The 19,073-nt window shown below is 34.4% G+C and overlaps 3 protein-coding genes across 6 annotated transcripts; 2 read left to right on the top strand and 1 right to left on the bottom strand.

The window, feature by feature from the left end:
- Nucleotides 1-284: 284 nt before the first annotated feature.
- On the bottom strand, nucleotides 285-2,967 carry LOC122316875 (bet1-like protein At4g14600). The gene is made up of 4 exons (XM_043133704.1): nucleotides 2,621-2,967; nucleotides 2,320-2,443; nucleotides 1,280-1,336; nucleotides 285-741 (listed from the first exon to the last, which is right to left on the bottom strand). The coding sequence occupies exons 1-4, from the start codon at nucleotides 2,674-2,676 to the stop codon at nucleotides 580-582; spliced, it is 399 nt and encodes a 132-aa protein (XP_042989638.1). The 5' UTR covers nucleotides 2,677-2,967; the 3' UTR covers nucleotides 285-579.
- Nucleotides 2,968-7,422: 4,455 nt separating this feature from the next.
- On the top strand, nucleotides 7,423-9,623 carry LOC122316567 (esterase AGAP003155-like). Its single transcript, XM_043133190.1, has 6 exons — nucleotides 7,423-7,883; nucleotides 8,023-8,121; nucleotides 8,355-8,396; nucleotides 8,513-8,642; nucleotides 9,067-9,168; nucleotides 9,271-9,623. Exons 1-6 carry the CDS (start codon nucleotides 7,662-7,664, stop codon nucleotides 9,348-9,350), a joined length of 675 nt encoding a protein of 224 aa, XP_042989124.1. The 5' UTR covers nucleotides 7,423-7,661; the 3' UTR covers nucleotides 9,351-9,623.
- Nucleotides 9,624-10,722: 1,099 nt separating this feature from the next.
- Nucleotides 10,723-18,695, top strand: LOC122316566 (pyridoxine/pyridoxamine 5'-phosphate oxidase 1, chloroplastic). 4 transcript variants are annotated; one of them, XM_043133188.1, is made up of 13 exons: nucleotides 10,726-11,359; nucleotides 11,488-11,526; nucleotides 11,609-11,776; nucleotides 11,866-11,971; nucleotides 12,288-12,469; nucleotides 12,580-12,822; nucleotides 13,008-13,096; nucleotides 13,742-13,792; nucleotides 13,892-13,982; nucleotides 15,159-15,263; nucleotides 17,550-17,620; nucleotides 17,857-17,977; nucleotides 18,376-18,695. In XM_043133188.1, the coding sequence occupies exons 1-12, from the start codon at nucleotides 10,943-10,945 to the stop codon at nucleotides 17,972-17,974; spliced, it is 1,680 nt and encodes a 559-aa protein (XP_042989122.1). In that variant the 5' UTR covers nucleotides 10,726-10,942; the 3' UTR covers nucleotides 17,975-17,977; nucleotides 18,376-18,695. The 4 variants fall into 4 exon arrangements, with proteins under 4 accessions (XP_042989123.1, XP_042989122.1, XP_042989120.1 ...); XM_043133186.1 differs by having other exon boundaries at nucleotides 10,732-11,359; nucleotides 17,857-17,952; XM_043133187.1 differs by having other exon boundaries at nucleotides 10,735-11,359; nucleotides 12,303-12,469; nucleotides 17,857-17,952.
- Nucleotides 18,696-19,073: the final 378 nt, after the last annotated feature.

Raw genomic sequence — 19,073 nt, 5'->3', positions numbered from 1 at the left:
AAAAACATTCGATACATCATTAGCATATTTGGAAACTATCACCGCGTTATTCAGTGAGTTCTGAATTGGTGTTGCATGATCCTATTGCCTTCTCAATTTGGGCTTGGAACCGTAATCTTGAAAGGCGTAATTGCCAACTAACTAGTGGAAAGGCTTCAAAACTAACCAGAATATCCTAAAGGAGAACTATTTGCTATGTTTTCTTATCTACCAATAATTCAATACCACACCAAGAGACGATTGAAAGAATGATAAAAATAGTTTTTCAGCATTAGACACAACCGAGAAAAAATAGAGTAAGTTTTACCAGTAAAACATAATTTGTTATCAGCTGCCATTGCACAACTGAAACGCTTACAAATGGATAAGTGAACGATTTCTTTTATACGAAGACCATGTCTCAAAAAACCAGGCACACGGCATACTATCATCAAATTCAATAAGAACCAATATAACCCTCCTTTTTTTACATCTAAAATTAGCTTTCTATAAAACAACTAAAAGATGTCACGCCTTTCAAGTCCCAAGATCATGTCAAAATTCTTTGATGGGGCAATTCCGCAGCAGGACGGCTGATCCTCATTTTCTGGACATCTTGGACCATAGGTAAACCACGAAGAAGCAAATTAGAGCAAAAACAACGACATGAACAATATGATTTCCGCCATTCTGGATGATGCTTTTGTTCAGTCTCCTCAGATTGTTCTTGACCCCTGCTTGCGCTTTGATTACTGTCAATTGCTGCAATAAACAAGATTAAGGAATGACTTGAAACACTTTTCTAACTTTTTTCTGTCCGGAAGAAAATGAATGCAAAATGCTCATCCACTTAATCGCAAAAGCAAACATGCAATTCCAAAGATGTATCAGAAACAAGTTAATCCAAAAAAATTTTTGTTTTTCTTGAAGATAGAGAGTAAATACACATGGTAAAATAGCACACAATTCTCATCAGTTTGATTATTTTGTACAGTCGCAATAGCAAAACACACTTGTTGGTAATCATAATAATTACTGTTAAATTTCTTCTTCCAATCAATTGTCTACAAAGTTACAAACCTTAGATAATAGATGCCTGCACTTATTTTAAACAGTTTTGCATCCTGATTTGCTGATATTAAGAATATTATCTAATAGCCTCATTCAATTCAAAAACTAACTAATTAAAGTAATAGTTCCCGAACAGAACTCAGTATATATCCTCACAGAAACAACTAAGAGCTGACCACAAATCATAAGGAAGTGTTGTGTGAAAAGGAATTTGAATTTAATGGTGTACCAGCTGATTGAGAAAATCTTGCTGAAATCTTGCTTCTGTCCCTATTTCCTCAGCAACCTGCACCACAACACTAGAAATTAAGAGACACCGAGGGCACAACATAAAATCTAAAAACTGAACAATCAGATTGCTGAGGTTAATAAAAAAAAAAACTGTATATACTAACAATAAATTGCAAGCAAACAAAACAATATTGGAGGAAAAACATGCAATGAGAAGTATAATGAGTTATGGCAACAAATCCCATACTTCATTCTAACAGGCTGATTAGACACAACACCAATTTAAGGTTGAATCTCTGAACAAACACAATTCGAGAAGGTAGGTGGTCAAAACCACATTTAGATGAGTCAGAAATTAACATTGATCGAGAAAGAATGGAATGAATAACGTATGGAGACTTACCATTCAAGAAGATAGGTTTTCCAACATAGGAAGTATTGAAGAATTTTGGGGCTTTTAGATCAGAAAAAGAGAATCTCATTAATGCAACATTACCATAATCTAAGAAATCTGTAACAACACTTTAAAAAAATATGCATATTTATAATTGTTAATGAGTTCAACCTACAGAATGAAGCTACCACGAGAGAAGCATTTCAAACCCTCAAATACTTGCTAACGTGGAACTAACCACAAAACTGAATTGAGTTCATCATTTACTTTTAGGTGGTGCAGTGAAAATGCTAAAAAGATGCGTATGTTCATAATTAGTGCTCTTTGTACCTCTCAATGAAAATTTCATTCCTCATAGTAGTGCGCATGGCACTTAGAGGACCACAACAAAACAGGACCTCTTGGTGGTGGCAATATACTTGGGAACAAGCAATTACAAAGAGCAGATACAACTTGTAAAATTCGGACATACGCATAGATATCCAACTTGTCCCCTAATAAACATTATTAACCCTTTTATTTATGTTGTAACTATTTGTTTCCTTTCACAATCTCAATCAATGTCTTTTATGCACCCAATTTCGTAAATGATTCAGAAAAAGCATATAAAAACAGTTAAGAAGTTTGAAAATGGAGGGTCACACATGTCTTAATTTTCTGACTTGGCTACGGAGACCCGTGATCTCGTCGTCGAAATCTGCGTGCATCGGATCGATCCGCAACTGAATTTCATCAGAACTAGCCACCGGTCTCGTGCTAAGGCCCTCTCTGCAAACCCAAAAATACATAGCACTTTTACAAACATAGTCATCGTTAACAATAATCATCCAATTGAAAAAAAAAATAAAAGAGGATGAAAACCCTGCAACATGACTTTCCGCTCTTGCGAAATAACCGGACCCAAAATTTCGAAAGTAGATAAGCACCAAGTGGAAATAAAAGCACCTTGATCGGTAAGGGGCAGCACCGCCGTGAAAAGAACCGCCAGTATTGGACGCCATGGAAGGAGAACAAGAAGAAGAAGAGGTAGAAGCGAAAAATGGAAATCCAAAAACGAAGAGAGGACGGCAGTATGGAATCGCGGGGGTCAAATTCAACCGAATAACGCCAAGAATTCAGGAGAAGCTTTGATAATGGAGGGCGGGCCTCGCTGCTAACGTTACGCGATTTGGGCGACTTGGAAATTTACCTTACGGAAATGCTCGAGGAATGGTGATGTTGTCGGAAGAGTAATCCACCGTTGGTTTTCATTTGACGACACCCGTTTCAAATCTTGTGGTTGCGGACTTGGACTACTCGGATCGGTTGGGTCAGCCGACTCAGCCCGCAAGGACTTTAGTTTCACACAAGAGTCCATACAATTTCAGCCCCTAACTAAATATAGAATTCTCAGTTTTTTCTTTTAAAAAAAAAAAAAATTATTATTATCAGTTTAGGTTTTGCTATATCAATGAGATTCATTCATGTGGTTGTCTATTTAAATATAGGGTGGTACTACTCCTACATAGGGATGCAACTGTAGGAATAGGATAAGCATTTCCCTTAGATATATATAAAATTATTCAAAATATTATCATATTAACAAATGCAATTAAGGTTCGGTTTAGTCATTAAAAATTCTTATTTTAAATTTAAAATTTTTATCTTATCATTAAAATTTTACCAAATTTCTTTATAAAATATAATAAATAATTTAAATTTTTCTTAATTTTTTTAAATTTTAAAACAATAATAATAAGATTTTAATATTTTATTTTAAAAGTCAAAATTCTGATATCAAAATTTTCACTTGCCAAATCGAATCTAAAAGTCATAAAATATAAAATAATTCTTTTTACATTTAATCATAATATGTTGTCTTTTTCGTACTAAATCAAAATCAAAATAATTTTCAGAAAATGAATTAAGACTTACGAAAGCGTTTCCTCGAATATTTTTCAATGGATGCCACCACCTTTTCAAATATAAAAAAGATTATATCTCAAAATCTTTATTAATCCATTCGTATTTGTAAGAGATTCCCTCACAAAAAATCTAAAAAAATCATCGAATATTTTTCAATGGATGCCTCCACCTTTTCAAATCTAAAAAACGATTATATCTCAAAATCTTTATTAATCCATTCGTATTTGTAAGAGATTTCATTACAAAATATCTAAAAATATCATCAAATATAAGCGTCACGTAATCATTTAAATAATAATAATAATAAATACAAAATTTATATAAAATAAATTTTCTTTTAATAATGAGCCTCACTTTTTTTCAAAATGACTATATAACTCTTGCATACTTCACTATTATATTAATGTTAAGGACGTATTTCATACCACCAACCATATGGATGACTTGCAACGAACAAAGGAGATGTATTAATTGCCTTGGAGACACTTCGATACCAAAGTCAAAATAATAATATGAGAATAAATGTATGTAGAAGATGAAGTAAATCAAGTTTAAGTCTCCTATTTGTTATCTCCCATAAACTATTTATAGAGATTATTTCTTTAAAGTGATAGAGTCTAATTTATATTGTGAAACCTTTTCATTTTAAAAGTGTGAATCTATCTCATGTTACAAGTACGAGTCTATCTCCTAATAAAAGTGTGAGTTCCTTTTTGATTTTATCCCTTAATTAAAATTGTGAAACTCAAATATCCTATCCATATAGCATTACTCAATTATATCATCAAAATTATTTATATAATATCGAATTCTTAATGATATGTTATAAATATAATATATCTATATTTTAAAATATTTAAATCAATATAAGTTTTGTATAGAAACGTGATTTTTATGCTTTTGAATCGACGCGTCGGAAAAAGTCAACAACTTCGAGGTGTCTATACCCTGTAGAAGGTAGAGAACGCGACTTCGTTAATATCAACGCGTGACGTGATTGCTTTGCACTTGGACATGAACAGCGTACACTAACGTTCGGTTAGGCAGTTGAAAATTTTTATTTTAAATTAAAAGTTATTTTAATTTTTTATATAAAATATAATAAATAATTTAATTTTTTAATATTTAATTTTTAAATTTAAAATTTTCATTTAACCTAAATATTGTACAGTATTCAAAAAAATCTTGGGAAAAAGCTAGTCTACCTTCCAACTTGTACTGTTATAATATATTTTTTTATTTAATGATTAAATAAGTGATTGTGAGTATATGAATGTATTTTATTTATTTTTAAAAATATTTAAGTATATTAAAAAAATGTGAAAAGAAAAAAGAGGTTTGGATGACATGACACGGCAGGCCAGTAGCAAGAGCCGGATAGCACAGTAACTCGACTCAAAATCCTATGCGTCTATGGGTTGGGGATCCCTTCCCTACCCAACGGCAACGACTTCCCCATCGGTAGGATTAAGGGTTGTTTGGTAAATATGGCTTGATCATTTAATTTAATTTCAAAATCTCTTCTAATTTTTTTTTCTTAAACATCATTCAAATATAAATATTTTTTCATTTTTCATTTCAAAATTGTTCATTTAATCCTTAGGCGTGTAATCGGTTCAGTCCAGGGAGGTCATGGACTGAAAATTTCGATCCATCATTTTTGTCGGACCGAAATGTTAACTATCAGTCCAATTCGATTTATGAACATTTTTTTCCTATTTTTTCTTTTTTTTTAACAGAAAAATTAATAAAAAATAATTAAATTTGTAAAATTAATATCAAATGATTTCTTTAACATTTTATATATGGTTAATGAATATTAAATAATTTTATTGTATATATGATCAATAGTAATTCATTGGATAAAAATTATATAATTAACTTATACAATTACCATATTATATATATATACATTCAATCAGTCTCGATTCGGTCAAATCTAAAAAAACCACATTTCAAGATCGACCAATAAGACTATCAGTCCGGTCAGTCTTACACCCATACTAATTATTACAAAACTTTCGAACAAAAAATAAAAAATAATATTACTTTTTCAAATTTTGAAATAAAAATCTATTAAAAATTTATATTCTAATAATATTTAAAATTTACTTAAAATTATAAATTGACATAATTTCATATGATACATTAAATCTATTTTAAAAAAATAATTTTATAATCCAACATACAAAAATAATTTTACTTTTGCAAAATATTTTTATGATGAAATAAACTTTTTTTTTTCATTTATAGTATTTTATCTAGTTTGAACTTATGGCTTCTGATTTAATAATTACTCTAGGAATAAAATATCAAGTTGTTCACTACTTTTTATCACGCGAAATTGAATTTTATAATGATTTCAAGGAATTTTAGTAATAAAGTTGAATAATGATTGTTAAATAAAACTTAGATACATCTTAAATTTTTCTGAAATTAAAATAAATAATATCAAAATCAACGTAATAACACCACGGTACAGGTCACTCAATTCGCAATCAACTGAGCAATGGTTTGTTAGCAATATTCTACATTTTCTGGGAAAGTTAAGTTTGGGCAATAAAAGAACGGGTAGTCCTACCTATTTACTATTTATAAGATATTAGTAATTTTTTTATTATTATTTTTAAGTATCTTTTTAATATTTTTAATTATTAAGAAAAATTTTAAAAATATATAATTTTATTAATAATTACTTCTTTAACTATTAAATAAAAAAATTAAATATAAAATAAATAATAAATAGATAGTAAAATAATAATAATCCTATCCTTTTCCAAAAGATCGTGTACGGAGGCTGAGGGCAATACTTCGCTCCCTTGGTGGCTATCTGGGCGTAGAGATTCTGGAGAAATGCGAACTTCTCTCTCCTAATCTTTTTTTTTTTAATTATATTTTATAATATTAAATTAAGTGAAAGGCTTAATTTATAATTATAACTAATTATAACTAATAAAATAAAATTATAAACTGAAATGTACTGGAAGACCATTTGTATTGGATTCTTCATCAAAGTCTATATAATTTAGTTAAAAATGATATTCTTTAAAATTTTGTTCTAAATTTTACTTATCTTTTAAAAATCTCCTATATCTCATTTTTTATTATTTCTCTATTTTATTAAAATAATATTTTTTTTTTTTATTTTTTTATTACTTTTTTCTTTTACTTTTATTTACAAACTTAACTAAATATATATATATATATATATATTTTTTATGTTTTGAACTATTACTCTAGTGAATATTTTAAACAAAAATTTAAATTATTTTTTGTGGGTATGATAATATTTTTAAAATTATTATTTAAAACTATAATAAATATGAGTATGATAGAAAATGTAGATGATTGGAAGTAGATAAATATGATAGAAAATGTAAATAATTAGAATAAAATATTGATAAAAAATAATTTAGAGATGTACAGTGATTCTCCAAATATGGAGAATCACTGTACATTCCACAAACACTTCCTCTAAAATGAGAATTCGGATGTAGAGGTGATTTTAATAAAATTCTTGATATTTTCATCAAATTATAGAAAAAAGTACCCTTTGCGGTACCGATTGGGATGCTCTAATATATTAAGATTCGGTTTGGTATTAGAAATTATCATCTTATTATTATAATTTTTTTAAATTTTTATATTAAATATAATAAATAATTTCAATTTTTATTAATTTTTAAAATAATAATAATATTTAATATTTTATCTTAAAATTTAAGTTATTTATATTTATATTAATTTATAAATTTCAATTTTTATGAAATTTTTGATAAATTTAAACGTTGTCGTGAGTGAACATGGGAGAAAGTAGATGCCAACTTTGAATAATATTCCATGTAGCCTGCGTGTAGGCCACCGTCACGAGCCCCTTAATTTTCAAGGCGGCCGTTTCGAAGCTCCCCTTTTTATGGGAGCTCTCCCAAAGCTCCTTCTTGTCGCCGTGTCGGGCTTTAAATTCAGCCGAACAGCCAGACATTTACCACCACCCTCCCTCAAACCAGCCGATACGAAGAAAACGTTGTCCTGATTTTAAGGTAAGTCAGAGAAGAGAAACAAACGATCGAGAAATATTAAGATGGGAAGCTACACCGAGACGGTGAGGAAGCCCAGGTTTCTGTGCCTCCATGGATTCAGAACGAGCGGAGAGATTATCAAGAAACAGCTGAACAAGTGGCCCGATTCCGTGCTCCGAAAGATCGACCTCGTATTCGCCGACGCTCCTTTCCCGTCCCAAGGCAAATCCGAAGTCGAAGGAATTTTCGATCCTCCTTATTACGAGTGGTTCCAATTCAATAAGGTCTGTCTTTCTTTACCACTTTTTCTCTGATTTAATCTGTTTTTTCTAGTAAAATTTGATTGTAAGGTAGTCCGAATCCGGGTCGGAGAAGCAACTATCATGATTCCTGAACAAAGTGTCTTGTACTTCTTTCTCACAGGAATTTACGGAGTACACGAACTTCGACGAGTGTCTTGCGTATATCGAAGATTTGATGATTAAGCAGGGACCATTTGATGGTCTCCTCGGTTTTTCTCAGGTACGAAAGTCCCAACTGAAATTCTCTCTCAATAAAAATGCAACAAACTTTAATTCCTATTCTTATCGTCTTAGAATTCCGTTCCAACAGAGATCCTCTCCAATTTGCATCATATCTCATCTCTTCAAATTAAAAACAAAAAGAAGATCTGAATTCATTTGTTTCATATTCAACAGATAAGAGGTCTTTTTCAATCGTTTAAAGTCTTATGAAGCAACCATTATTTTTTATAGGGGGCGATACTGTCGGCTGCGCTGCCAGGGCTGCAAGCGCAGGTACGTGGAAAGCGGCGGTTCATAGGAAGTTTGTATGTTGTCCTTTGAGCATTGACCCATGGAAATCGAGATCTGACTTGGTAGGTGGGCTGTGGGTTTTGACTTTTTTATTGCAGGGCGTAGCGCTGACTAAGGTTGCTAAAATAAAGTTTCTCATAATTATCGGGGGAGCCAAGTTTAGATCGCCATCCATGTCTGACAAAGCATATGCGTCTCCTATTCAGTGCCCCTCCCTCCACTTTCTAGGTACTTTGCTTCATGCTTATTCTACCCACCCACCGCCTATATAACATGTGTATATAATATATATATATACATATAATAATGGTAGATATTAGAGATGTGTAAACTCCATATGATCTCTTTAAAATAATAAAAATAACATAGGAGAGCAAACAATGACCACTGTCGTGCTGCGTATAACACTGATGATATACGAGATGATATAAGATGTTAGACTTAGGTGAGCATGCATGTTGATAATCCCGAACATAGATGTGGGTGGAAACATCGTTTTAGGCTTTGACTTCCACCGATTTACAACCACTTTTTATTTATTTTTTATTTTTGGGTTATCTATTATCCATGCTTCACCCGGGACATTCTTGGACGAGCGTACCCAATAACGATCGCGCTTGCGGAGACGCTGAAATTAAGTACGTTGTTGCAGGAGAGACAGATTACTTGAAGCAATATGGAATGGAACTGTTGGAATGCTGTGTAGACCCTGTAGTGATTCATCATCCCAAGGGCCATACAATACCCAGACTCGGTAATTTGCTTTAAATCTCTCTGCTTGCTGTCTCTTTCCCACAATGCTGCAGGCTGGCGCAATGTGTGCGCGATCTAAAACACTTCTCTTTTTATAATCCAGATGAAAAGGCTGCGCAGACCGTGGAGACTGTCCTCGAGAGGATTCAAAAGATGTTGTCCGAGGATGAAGAAGAGTCGTGAATATATTATATGCTTATTCGAGGAGGCTTTGCCGGCATAAGAAAATCTACACGCTCTCTAATGTCTTCGGGGCTAATTCTGATTCATATACATGTTTTACCTTCAAATAATTGATTCATGGTATACAGGGAAAAGGCCCCCAAAATTTCAATTTTTTTCCCTTTTTTTTTTAGGTAATAACATTACAAAGTGCGCTAGATTGTTAGAAAATATTGATACAAAGGTTCATGTGTGTGAAATCATAGCTATAACATCTCGCTGATGTTTTGTTAATATGCATATATCTCTGTATCATCAGCTCTATTAATCAGTCTCTATTAACATCATTCTTACAACTTACGGACCCACGGTGGTGCCTTTTCAACAGCCAAGACAACGTGTTTTCTATTTTTTTCAGATCAACAGCGAACCTTGCATTTGCAATGGAGGTTAAGGGATGACAATCGAAAGAGAGAGAAGAAGAGAAAAGACCAAGTTTTAAATGGGTTGTAGAGTTCGTATCCACTGTGTAAAGACCCCAAGGAATACATGTTTCTCAATGATTACGATCCAAGACAGCAACTCTATTAACTGGGAAAATAACAGACGATAGTTGAAATTCCTAATCAACATTTGGATAATTGTAATTTAAAACTAAAACTAGGTGGTTTTTTATAGAAATGATAGTTATAGTCGTAAGTGTATAAGTGTCGTGCAATCATTTTTAAAAAAGTGAATAAATATAGAATTTACATAAAAAAAATTAATTTTTTAATGATAGACTCTATTTGTATTTGTTTTTAAAGTAACTGTATGTAGGATTACTCGATCTCTTATTAATGATCAATTCTTTTTATTTTTATTTTTCTCATCAAGTTTATTTATGTTTCCAAAATAAACACCTTCGAATGGCTTCGATTGTTTAATTCGAATTAAAAAGTCCAATTTTTTTTTTTGAAAGGAAAAAAGTCCAATTTTAGAAAATAGATAGAGTGCATCGTGTGAACTCAACCACATTTATTACTATCGGCAAGAGATTTTCGGGCAATGCAAACTCTAAGCGGACATTGTTTGTTCAATATGTATAGAAAGTTGAAGCTCATGATTTAGTACAAGGAACCAGATCAGCCAAAAACTAAATAAAGATGGATGCTTCTCGATATTCCATACTACATATTTCATATATTTTAAATTATTATTTTATTTTATTTTATTTTTGTTAAACTAATTAAATTATTATACTTATCATCTATGCATCACATAGTTATTATAAAAATAAAAATAAAAATATATATAACATATGGTGTGAAAATGAAAAAGATAAAAGTATAATTATTCATCTTCTTAAGTAAAATGTCGAAACCTGCTTTGTTGTTGTTTTTTTTTTAGTTCTACTTTTATTTGTTTTGAGAAGATTGTTAAAAACTACCACCTGACTGAATTTTGGGTCATTGTAACCACATAATTTAACTATAAAATAGTTTGTTTGCCGAGAAAAAAAAAACAAAAACAAAAAAAAACCACCTATCGTTATTTAGACAGTAGAGGAGGCTGGAGGGAGACATTATTCGACCTCACGAAGGAAAGCATAATAAGCTACGAAGGAAAGAAGAATGTGGAATTTGGGTCGCAAAAGCCGAATAATGACATGCCTATCTATCGCTCACCACTCTTTAGTCCCTCCCATTTTTAACCTTTCTAACCTTCGCAATCCTTCTGGCTCTCCCCATAGTCTTCTCTCCAAACTCTCCCCCTTCAGCCCATCTCTCTCTCTTTCTCCCTCTCTAGTACTTCCCTCATATCTAACTGCCAATTCAACTGCCAACAAGTTAACCCGACTCTCTGCTCAGGGTTTTCCCCTTCCAAGTTCGAGTCTTGCAATTCGTTCCTTCTGTTCCAAGGTAAGTGGAAGAATGGGAGACAGAGTGATTCAAAATCCGGACTCTATATCGTACTTGGGGCAGCGAGAAGCCGCCGAGATAGATGAGCTCCTCATGGGTCCTCTCGGGTTTAGCGTCGATCAGCTCATGGTCATTCTCTAATCACCGATTTGTTATCCAATTTTTCTTCTTCTGTCATTTTATGTTTTCGTTTCGTGTTGAAGCCTTCGACTTTATATCCGTTCTTTGCTGAGAATTATTTTGGTTTGTGCAATTAGGAATTGGCTGGTTTGAGCGTGGCCACTTCCATAGCAGAGGTAAGGTTTTAGGAACCTGCCTCCAGGTTTTGTATGAGGCTTTTCTTTCTGTAAAAACCCAAATGCGAATCGTTTTGGACAGGTTTACAAAGCAGGTGAATACAATCGTGTTCTCGCTATTTGCGGTCCTGGGAACAATGGTGGTGATGGTCTCGTGGCTGCTCGTCATCTGCATCACTTTGGTTACAAACCGGTTGTTTGCTATCCAAAGCGTACTCCGAAGCCTCTTTATTCTGGTTTGGTTACGCAGGTACAGATAGTTCCGTTATTTTTCTATCTTAGAATTTTTGGTGTGGGTTTGCCAGAAAGTTATCTTATTTGATGTTAGTAATTTGTTAGATCGAATCACTGTCAATCCCTTTCTTATCAGTGGAAGATCTGCCTTCAGACTTGTCAAAGGACTTTGACATTCTAGTAGACGCAATGTTTGGGTTCTCATTCCATGGTAATTTCTCCGTTTCTGTTTTGGTGTTTTCTGACTTTTATGTGTAATGTTTATAGGTACTAGGCATTTGAGCTTTTATGGCTCGTATTTGTAGTATGGATGTTATTTAGGACAAGAAAATCGTAATAAATTCAACTTGCTCCTATTTCTTCGAGAAGTTAATAGCTCATCTACATAAAAGCCCTCAACACGTTTCTGTTACATTGCTTCTTTTGTAGTTTAGGCTCCATTTTGCGAATGATTACAGGCTGACGATTGCTGTTTTGCATTTTTGGAAGCTCCACATCTAGTGTTTTAAATTATTGAACACAAGTAGCTTTTAATCCTTTAGGTACGCCCAGGCCGCCTTTTGATGATCTCATCCAAAGACTGGTTTCTTTACGACATTATGATCAAGCACGCCAAAAATCCCCTGCTATTGTCTCTGTAGACATTCCATCTGGGTGGCATGTCGAAGAGGGAGACATAGGTGGCAAAGGCATTAAGCCTGATTTGTTGGTATGTTTCTTATGGAAAACTCACTTGTGCTATTGTATGTGAAAATGTTTTTAGTAAATTGCACGCATATATTGAATAAACTTTGTAATGCAAAATTGGTATCTTTCTAGGTTTCTTTGACTGCTCCAAAGTTGTGTGCAAAGAAGTTTTGTGGTCCACACCACTTTCTAGGTGGTAGATTTGTCCCACCATCTATTGTAGACAAATATAATCTTCGTCTTCCAGCATATCCTGGAAATTCAATGTGCGTCAGGATTGGAAAGCCTCTAAAAATTGATATATCAGCACTCAGAGAGAACTATATTTCTCCAGAACTCCTCGAGGAACAGGTGGAGGCTGATCCTATTGATCAGGTAATAGTTCAAGAAAAGCAGTATTGCTGATCGTAAGGTATTGATATATTTTCTTAATCTTGGTGGTTTTGAGCCAAATGATTACTTGATTATACATGAGAACAAACATTTTCGCGATGATTTTGTCCCAATCAATTGTAAAACTCATTGGTCACATAAAAAATAAGCTGTTCATTATCTTGCAGTTTCGCAAATGGTTTGATGATGCAGTGGCTGCTGGCTTGAGAGAACCAAATGCAATGGCTTTGTCAACTGTTGGGAAGCAAGGAAAACCGTAATATTTGCTTCTTTTGCTATTTGGCTTGTTTCATCGCTATCAAATGTGTTTATAATTTTCCCAAGCACCTTCTCACCTGTTGGAAATTGATTCACATGGGAACCTAAATTTCAATACTTCAAAGTTGTAAAATGTGTCATATTTGATGCTCCTTGCCATTCAAATTCAACACACTTGCTCATATATCAGTAATATATATTGTATAACATGCGTGTAGGTCAAGTTAGCATCATCTTTCACCATTCCACCATTTTTTCATCATCAGAATATTTCATTCTGAAGATAATAGGGGTGGCCCAGTTATGCTCATATGTGTGACAGCCAGTTAATATTTTCACTTTGAGATTTGTTTTTAGGCCTTTGAGTTGAAGGAATTAGCTTCTGAACTGATTTATTGAAGAAAAATCTAAAGTAGTTCGTTTATTGATAATTTGGTGCAGCTGCTGCCCACACATACCCACACACATCCACACATCGTCAGTGTTCTTGGATTTTTCCAAAGAAATGGATATGAGGATTTGATGACTATCAGCAAGTGGCATGCACAATTTTATTGTTTTAAACGTTCATTTTAATTTTTAGTTCATATGTGGAGCTTTGTCTACCTTTTATAATGGACTATACTTTGTCTTTCTACTGCAGGTCATCACGAATGGTACTGCTAAAAGGATTTGATAAGGACGGTTTTGTCTGGTCTGTGTTAATCTGCTACTGCTGTGGCACTGCATACGTCTGGCAATGGTTTCCTGTGAAATCTTGTTTTTCTTATATTACTGCTGTTATTAAATGCAGGTACACAAATTATGAAAGTCGAAAGGCCAGCGAATTATCTGATAATTTCCATGCATCACTGCTTTTCTATTGGGATGGTCTTAATCGACAGGTAACTTGACCTCTCAGTTGTTAGAATAAGGTCTTCGGTGCAACACCATAGTAGAGCATGGGACAGTGATCGCTTTCCTGTTCTCCACGTGGCTCTACTCTTGTTGTTATGAGCCTGAAATAGTGGGTATTGGTTCAATTTGGCTAGTTTGGATTCAGAAATGAGATTATATGTTTTAGATGAAAAATGAAAATTGAATAAAATATTGTTAAAATATTATTTTTTTAATATTATTATTATTATTTTGGGATTTGAAAATGTTGAATTATTTATTATATTTTGTGTGGGAATTTGGAGAAGTTTTTTTTTTTTTGTAAGTAATATTAAAATTTATTAATGTAAAGAAGGCGTAAGCCTAGGAGTATACATGTGAATACACCGCTTTAAGAGCTAGAAAAAGATACAAGGAAATCATGGAAGCTGAGACCATTGAACTCTAAAGCATTTAGAGAAGTTGTAACGATGAGATGAAACATTTTCCGAATCCAATGGGGTGTTAGTGCTCTAAATGTGGTGGATTGGTGGTTCATTAACCTTAGATGGTGGGTGGAGGATTTGTATCATAGTAACATACTTGTTGAGAGAGAGAGAATTGAAAGAAATGTTAAGAAGCTTTTAAGCGGTGCTAGTGACATCTTTTTGAACCACAGTGCAGCAGTGCATGATTAACTATATTAGACTGCATGCAGATGTTCCTCACGATTAATCTACATTTATGTACACCTGAAGAGGGTAATGAAACTCAATTAAAATAATTAAAAATCATCTCACTTAATGTGATTAGTGACAAATAACTGTAGCATGATGCCAACGCCTGGTCACACACAACAAAAACTACAAACCTAAGGTTTAATCGCAGGAATTTGTGTCTCAGCATCTGAGGCATTTGTGAGGAAACTGCCTCGCCACACCATACATCCAGGTCTCAATGTTTATGAATCATGAAATCTGCACCTTTGCAATTAGATAATGTTTGAAATTTACATAACGAATGCTTATGGGGATTAAATCTTTGGCATTTTGAAACATTATATCTGATCTGTATGGGGGCCATGCTACTAAATATTTACCTATCTGAAATTTCCATAAAAGGGTAATTGAGCTACTATGAAGACATAATGCATCATCATGTTTCCTGGATGAAGACCAAATTTAAAAATCAACTTTGATTTCTAGGTGAGGGTTGAAGGCTCTGTGCAGAAAGTTTCTGATGAGGAATCTGAGCAGTACTTTCATAGTCGTCCTCGAGGAAGCCAGGTTGGAGCAATAGTTAGCAAGCAGGTTTATTTCACCTCTTTATAATTTATTGAATACCAGCTTACCATAAACATGAAGCATGTGGTTTGAGCTACTATGAAGACAGAGCAGGACCAACTTAGTTCTCTGAAGGCGCTCCTTCTGTGCTTTGAGGCAGTATCAGGGCTGAGAGTGAACTTTGATAAGTCAGAGATGGTACCGGTTGGTAGTTTAAGTAATACTCGGCAGTTGGCGGGCATACTTGGGTGCAAAGTGGCTTCTTTCCCAATGACTTATCTGGGCTTACCGTTGGGGGCTGCTTCAAGAGCCTTAACGATTTGGGACACAGTTATTGAGAAGATAGAACGAAGATTGGCAGGATGGAAAAGATTATATTTGTCAAAAGGAGGGAGAGTGACCCTTATCAAAAGCACTCTTTCTAACTTACCAACTTATTTTTTATCTCTATTTCCTATCCCAGCAGGTGTGGCGGCGCGGCTTGAAAAACTATACCGAGACTTTCTATGGAGTGGGATGGGGGAAGAATTTAAGTTCCATCTAGTCGGTTGGGACAAGGTGTGTAGACCAATTCATTCAGGTGGACTAGGGATAAAGAACTTGAGGTTGTTTAATCAAGCTCTCTTGGGAAAATGGTTATGGAGATACAATGTGGAACCGGACGCTCTTTGGAAACTAGTAGTTGATTGTAAATATGGTCGGTCTTGGGGAGGTTGGTGTACTAGAGAGGGCAATGGGCCGATCGGTGTGGGGATTTGGAGGCATATAAGACGAGGATGGAGGGCTTTTGCTAACTGTACTAGTTTGGTGGTGGGGGAAGGAACGCGTATAAAATTTTGGAAGGATGTTTGGTGTGGGGAGGTGGCACTAAAGGATTCTTTTCCTTTAGCTTTTCGAGTGGCAAGTGACCAAGAAGCAGCGGTGGTGGATCTCATGACACTCTCAGGAGATCAAGTTCAATGGAATGTGACCTTTACTAGAGCAGCGCAAGATTGGGAAATAGACAATTTTGAGGCCTTTTTTCGTTTGCTATACTCCAAGAAACCGAATGGACTGCAAGTCGACAAATTGTGGTGGATACCAGCGGGCAAGGGTATTTTTTCAGTTCGCTCATTTTATAAGGCCCTTACAGCTTCACCGAATCCTCAATTCCCATGGAAAAGACTGTGGAGGAACAAGGCGCCTCCTAAAGCACTGTTTTTCACATGGACAGCAGCCCTGGGTAAAATTTTGACCACTGATAACTTGAGGAAGCGAAGGATAATCATTTTAGATTGGTGTTGTATGTGTAAGAAAGCCGGTGAGACAGTGGACCATCTCTTATTACACTGTGAGACAGCCAGGTCTCTGTGGTGCGAAATTTTCAGTCGTGTAGGGTTAAGTTGGGTGATGCCGGCTTCAGTGGTTGGGCTTTTGGCGAGTTGGGTGATGCCGGGAGGTACTTCACAAATCAAAGATATTTGGAAGATGGTCCCTATCTGCATTATGTGGTGCTTATGGCGAGAGCGTAACGAGAGGACCTTCGAAGAGAAGGAGCGCACACTAGGGGAGCTGAGTCTGCTTTTTTTCAGTACTTTGTTTCAATGGGCCATTGCCATAGATTTCAATGGCCTAAATGTACATGATTTCCTTTTGTCCTACTTAGCGAACTAGATAGGTGTTATCTCTTGTATACCTCCTTGTGTACTTGGGCTATGCCTATTCTTATTAATACTATCGTTTACTTATCAAAAAAAAAGAGACTGATGCACATATGGTGTAATAATTTCAGAAACACTTAAACTGTATACAACAACGGTTTTTTTCTTTTTTTAATCAAGAAACATTTGAGAACGCCTTTTATGAGCAATAGAGGATGTCCGCAAATTTTAGTATCATTATCCTTCTGTTGTGACTCTTTGTTATATTAACATGTTTCTTCATTTTCCCTTTTAAGTCAATTGAAATTTAGAGTTATTAAAATGGTATGAGAGATGCTTGTTATTATTGCTTCAAGGTGTTCTGGTAAAAGTGGGAGTCTTAAAATGAGTAAGACTCAAACTAAATTTTGAAAAAGTAATAATAATGTGCAGAAAGTAAAAAAGGGATGGTGGGTAGGTCAGTCGGTTAAGGAGGTCATTTGTAAGAGTTTCAGAGTAATCAAACTTGGAGGTGGAGGGGTCATTTGAGAAACTTCAGATTGTTTAAGAATGATGATATTTTCCTATTCTGCCATTTTCTTCTGGAATTATTTGACTGTGAAATTTCTTTTTCCTCCAAGTATATTGAACATCTGTGCTCGAACGTTTGATACCAGTTTCTTGCTTTCTTCAGAGTACTGTAGTGCTTGGAAGGCATGTTCTACGCCAACAATATAAGGAACTAGAGGAAAAATTTTCTGACGGGTAAGTTTTCTTTTCTCTTTGTACTTGTGTGTGTTGAGAAAAGGAGGTGGGGCAGGGAGCAGCTGAAGAATGGAAAGTTGTTTGAATATCAAATTTTTCATTCTTGACAATTTGGCTTATGCACATATTCTGCTAATGACATCTGATCTAAATCCTTCAGATGATTGACCCTTGACTGTGGTCTATTAGTGCCATTTTTATCTAGTAACTACAAATCTTCTTGTTTTGTTCTGCAGAAGTATGATTCCAAAACCTAAACACTGGGGTGGATACAGGCTTCAACCTGAGCTGTTTGAGTTTTGGCAAGGGCAGCAGTCCCGCTTGCATGACAGGTGGTTTTCATCCCATTTATGAAAGGTGGCTTTTATTCTTTTATTCTTGCTGCAATTTCAGTGATTGGCCTGTGATGAATGAATGAAGCTGGTTTGGGCCAAAGTCAGTATGATGTCTGCTTGATGGATGCAGGGTTTGAACCTTAAAACTTTGGATTGAGGCTACCTGTATTGAACTCTGCATCTGTTTGATATCCTACGTTTTTTTTTCTTTTTACAAGTAATGAAGGAATTTATTGATGAACATAGTTTACTGCTTGTTTGTTTTATTTTGAATATTGGGAACTCATGTTGTGGAAGTTCAAGCACAACTTATTTAAGAAATTTGCGTTGACATATTTTGGAATGTGTCTCAAAGATTCTTTGGAAACTTCTATTATAACTATGATTCTCATTGTTATTATTCTTCTATCTTCTTGATAGGTTGCTGTACTCTCCTAGGGAGGTTGATGGACAGCGTGTGTGGAATATCGAGCGACTGGCTCCCTGATTATATGTTCAATATGTTTGCTGTGAATCAACTGTAAGCGATGTGCATTTGCACTGATATCAATGGGCATTGAGAGGCTACATTTGTATCCGAGAGTGATAAATTTTAATGCATGGTCTGATTCTAAAATCTGTAGAGGAGAACAATTTAGTGAATCACACAGATTGATTCTTGCATATGTTGTGATTTTCATACAGAATCACCTTAAAGGTGAGAAATGCTTAGAATCTTTGGTGCATGGTTTGAGTCTTCACTCAGTGGTGTACCATATTTCAGTACTGCTCCTGGATGGTAAAATATATGTGGATCAAGAGTTGAAATAGAACCAAATACATTGGTACCAGTGTTTCTGTAGCCACCATTGTGGTACAACATCAATCTAAACAATCTAACATACAAGTTGTCATTTTTTTAAAAAAAGTTATCATATAATATGAGTTGGACAAAATAGCTCGTAGTTTTTACTTTTAGGTGCAAAGAATTGTAACCCAACCATCCTTTCCTCTCCACCTAGTGCCTACAATTGTACGACCATGTTATCTGTTCTTCAAGATCTCCCTCTTTTCCTCTGTACAAAGTTGGAAATATAGCTAAACTCAATTGTATTTCAACCCAACGTGCCTTTTTACTG

This window comes from Carya illinoinensis, chromosome 7 (assembly GCF_018687715.1).
Source record: "Carya illinoinensis cultivar Pawnee chromosome 7, C.illinoinensisPawnee_v1, whole genome shotgun sequence".
In the NCBI taxonomy this organism is placed as follows: Eukaryota; Viridiplantae; Streptophyta; class Magnoliopsida; order Fagales; family Juglandaceae; genus Carya; species Carya illinoinensis.
This window is presented reverse-complemented; position numbering and strand designations above follow the sequence as displayed.